This window comes from Tinamus guttatus, unplaced genomic scaffold (assembly GCF_059628265.1).
Source record: "Tinamus guttatus ecotype Peru unplaced genomic scaffold, ASM5962826v1 Tinamus_guttatus_pri_ptg000451l, whole genome shotgun sequence".
NCBI classification, from domain to species: domain Eukaryota; kingdom Metazoa; phylum Chordata; class Aves; order Tinamiformes; family Tinamidae; genus Tinamus; species Tinamus guttatus.
In genome coordinates, this window is record NW_028288985.1 from 1,714,810 (window position 1) to 1,718,162 (window position 3,353).

At 33.0% G+C, this 3,353-nt stretch overlaps 1 protein-coding gene across 1 annotated transcript; it reads right to left on the bottom strand.

Annotated features, from left to right (window-relative positions):
- Nucleotides 1–578: 578 nt before the first annotated feature.
- On the bottom strand, nucleotides 579–2,712 carry HESX1 (HESX homeobox 1). Its single transcript, XM_010217016.2, has 4 exons — nucleotides 2,465–2,712; nucleotides 2,152–2,357; nucleotides 1,797–1,898; nucleotides 579–792 (listed from the first exon to the last, which is right to left on the bottom strand). The coding sequence occupies exons 1-4, from the start codon at nucleotides 2,676–2,678 to the stop codon at nucleotides 694–696; spliced, it is 621 nt and encodes a 206-aa protein (XP_010215318.1). The 5' UTR covers nucleotides 2,679–2,712; the 3' UTR covers nucleotides 579–693.
- Nucleotides 2,713–3,353: the final 641 nt, after the last annotated feature.

Consider the following 3,353-nt stretch of genomic DNA (forward strand, 5'->3'; position numbering starts at 1 on the left):
TTCCAACTCATTTGATCCTGTCTCATTATAAAGTAGTTCTCATTTTCTCTCCTTAAAAGATATTGAGGGCAACTTCCATAACAGAAACATTACCAAGAGATACCTAAATTGCAATATTAAATAGGCAAATATCACCCTAAGTATAAATGACTTAAAATGTGAGGTAAGAAAAGATTACTTCTAATGCTCTTAACTAAGCAATTGCTGAAACTGAAAATGATCACTTAAATATTAGTCCTTCCCCTTGAGATGGGACAGTGTACATAAAGAACAATTTTAAGGAAATGAAAGCACACATTTTATATACTATTTACATGCCAATGTAATGAACAATCTCTTGTATATCATGTATTCTAGACTTTAATCTTTTTTAAAAAGTATGAAGTTATGCTGTTTTGAATTAAGGTGTAGTAATACATAGCAGCTGAAAATATTGTACATTGAGTAGAATCTTCTTTAACTTCAAAAATACCTTTTCTGAAAATCTGTATTAAAATATATGGGAAAAGTTTACTTTCCCCACAAAAAGTAGATTATAATACTTGAAGTATCTACAGAATATCTGAATTAAAATCATGATATTCTTTCAAATGTAGGAATAAAATAATAAAATTAATATCATTATTAATACAAATTATGAAAAACTCATGTTCTTCATGTTCTGTTGTGGTAGCTTATGGCAAACCATTCTTCTTAGTCTAGCAGATTAGAGGTGAAAGTGTTTTTGACCATTAAAAATTTAGATTCTCGGTGTGATCTTTTCAGCTTTGCACGACGGTTCTGGAACCAGATCTGAAATTGAAATTTAAAAAGCATCCTTTTCAGAAATACTGCATTGCACACAGGATAAAAAAAAAATCAAAAAGACAAAAAAAAAAAAAAAAGTACTTCTAGAGTATTCTGTTAAATGCCAGAAGCTTGGAAGTTCAATACAAATTTAAAACCTGCAGATGATAGTATATAACTGCTTGCGATAATTTTAGTAACACCACAGACTAGAGAACAATATAGCTTTTCTCAGCTTTTCTGGAAAATCAGGACCAGCCTCACTGAAATTATCACAAGTATCAGTTTCAGTGACACCAAGTCAGGCGCTGGAATATTCGGAGTATCTAGAAATCAAAGTCAGCAGAAAGTTAAGGTGTTACTTCTTGAGGCACTGAATTAATTGTGGCATAAAGCTTAACAGCAACCCCAATCAGACTAGCATCAAAAGCTAAGTATCAAGGCCTGGTCCAAAATCTGATGAAATATATCATATGCTTATCACATTTGATTAGTTGGAAATGCGAAATTGAAAATCCTGAGTAGATAGTACTTCTCAAAGACGTGGGCTCAAACATTGTTTTAAAAAAGTTTAATGGCCTATGTTCAATGCTGAATGCTTTCATGCTCTATTGATAATCTCACCAAATACTTATACATTCATACAAATTACTTCAATATTGGTTGCAACTTTGTTTTTTAGACACAGTGAAAAGCATGATATAAACATGATTTTAAAATCTGGAAGCAAATGACCCAGTTCCTCATGTGATAATTTGATGTGAAAAAAAAAAAAAAAAAGAATCATCACTGTCATCAGTGAGGAATGTCAGATCAACTCTATGGAAGAAGACTTATAACTTGGGAAGGAATTCAGTGGCTTTCATTTTACCTAACAACACATACATGAATAAATTTTTATTATTTTAAATTGTGATTATTCATTAATAAGTATAGCTACTGTCCATCTATTTATATCACCAAAGAGTAAATACAAACAGAATTATAAAAACATCCAAAAACTTTATTACCTGAATCCTGTCTTCATCTAAATTTAACTTGCGAGCTAATTCTTCCCTAATGTCAATGCCAGGGTAGGAGTTCATCTTAAAAACATTTTCCAAAACGTCAATCTGAGGAGATTGAAACACACTTGTTGAATTTTTATTGCTATCTTTGCAGGAGGGAAGAAAAATAAATAAATAAATAAAACCACACTTTAGTTTTTTCAATAGGAGACCTCTATCTGCTTGGACTATTCTAATCGTGCATTTCTACATTTCTTTATGCAGATTTAAATAGCACTTAATTTAGCCTGAAAGCTAGCTCTTGCAGGCTTCAGCCATCAATTATACTGATTTATTTAAAAGCCAACCAAATCCCTACCTGGTTTCTAGTGAAAGCAGTTCTTGGTCTTCTACTCCTGTACCAGCTCAATTCTCGTTTGAAAGACAGCCTTTCACTCACTGAAAAATACTTTTCACACTTCAAAACTTTCTCCTCTTGCATTGCAGTACTGTTAACATGGAATAATGAGTTTTCACAGGAAATAACAGGGATTTGCATATGAGGATTGCTGTCTTCATGTAAAACTAGAAAAAAACAAAAACAATTGCTGGTTTTGATTAGAAATACAACTATATATACATTTGTAAAGGAGTAAAAGCTTAAGATGTTAGAAAACTGACTGCTTACTTACTCAGGTTGGTGCATGTATCCATCCACGGTCTGTGAGGCTTCATAGCTGAAATGACATCTTTTTTCTGTTCCAATCCCAAAATACTTTCAATGGAAAATGAACACTGTGCAGCTTTCTTTTCCACAAAACCAGACACTTTTTGAAGATTCTGAGATACTGATGTATTAGCAGGACACAAGGATGTACTTGCCATGCTTTCACCTTCAGCCAGCATACCACCTACACTGTACTTGCATTTCTCTGCAAGTCCTCCTTATAACCATGTTGACAAGGGGGCTGGATTTGAAACGTCACTAATTAAAATCTTTTATTAGAAAGTTTTAGCATGTCAATGAAAACTCTCCCACCAAGAGGCACGAGGAGTTAATTGTTTATTTGTTTGCAAGTAATTAGCAACTAATGGTGACACTAGGGGGGCCACCAAGAGGGACAAAAAGTGTTATCTCTCCTAACCAGAACATCGACTTAACTCTCTCAATAGAAGCTATGCAGAAATATAGTACTTGTCTTTTATTTGAAATCATTAATGTATAAAATCAGTTTTTTAAAAAAACTTCATACTCTAATGGTCTCCACTTACCTAAACATAGCAGCATGATAGGAAACCAGTCAAGTAATAAGTAATCTCATTTAAGTGAATTTCCTTCCAAGGAAATTTAAAAAATAATCTCTTAATGCTATTAGGATAATCCCAATGAAAATGCCTCTGTTTTTTCATATGCATATGTAATGGTGAACGTGGTCAATAAAACAACAATAGCTTTTGGCACAAGGCGCAGTGCAGTAGGTTGGCAATGCTGTCAAAGCTCAGTGTAATTGCCTTCCAAGTGCATGGATTAATTAACAAGAACAGTTGCACCAACTATTTTCAATTCATGCATTCATTTTT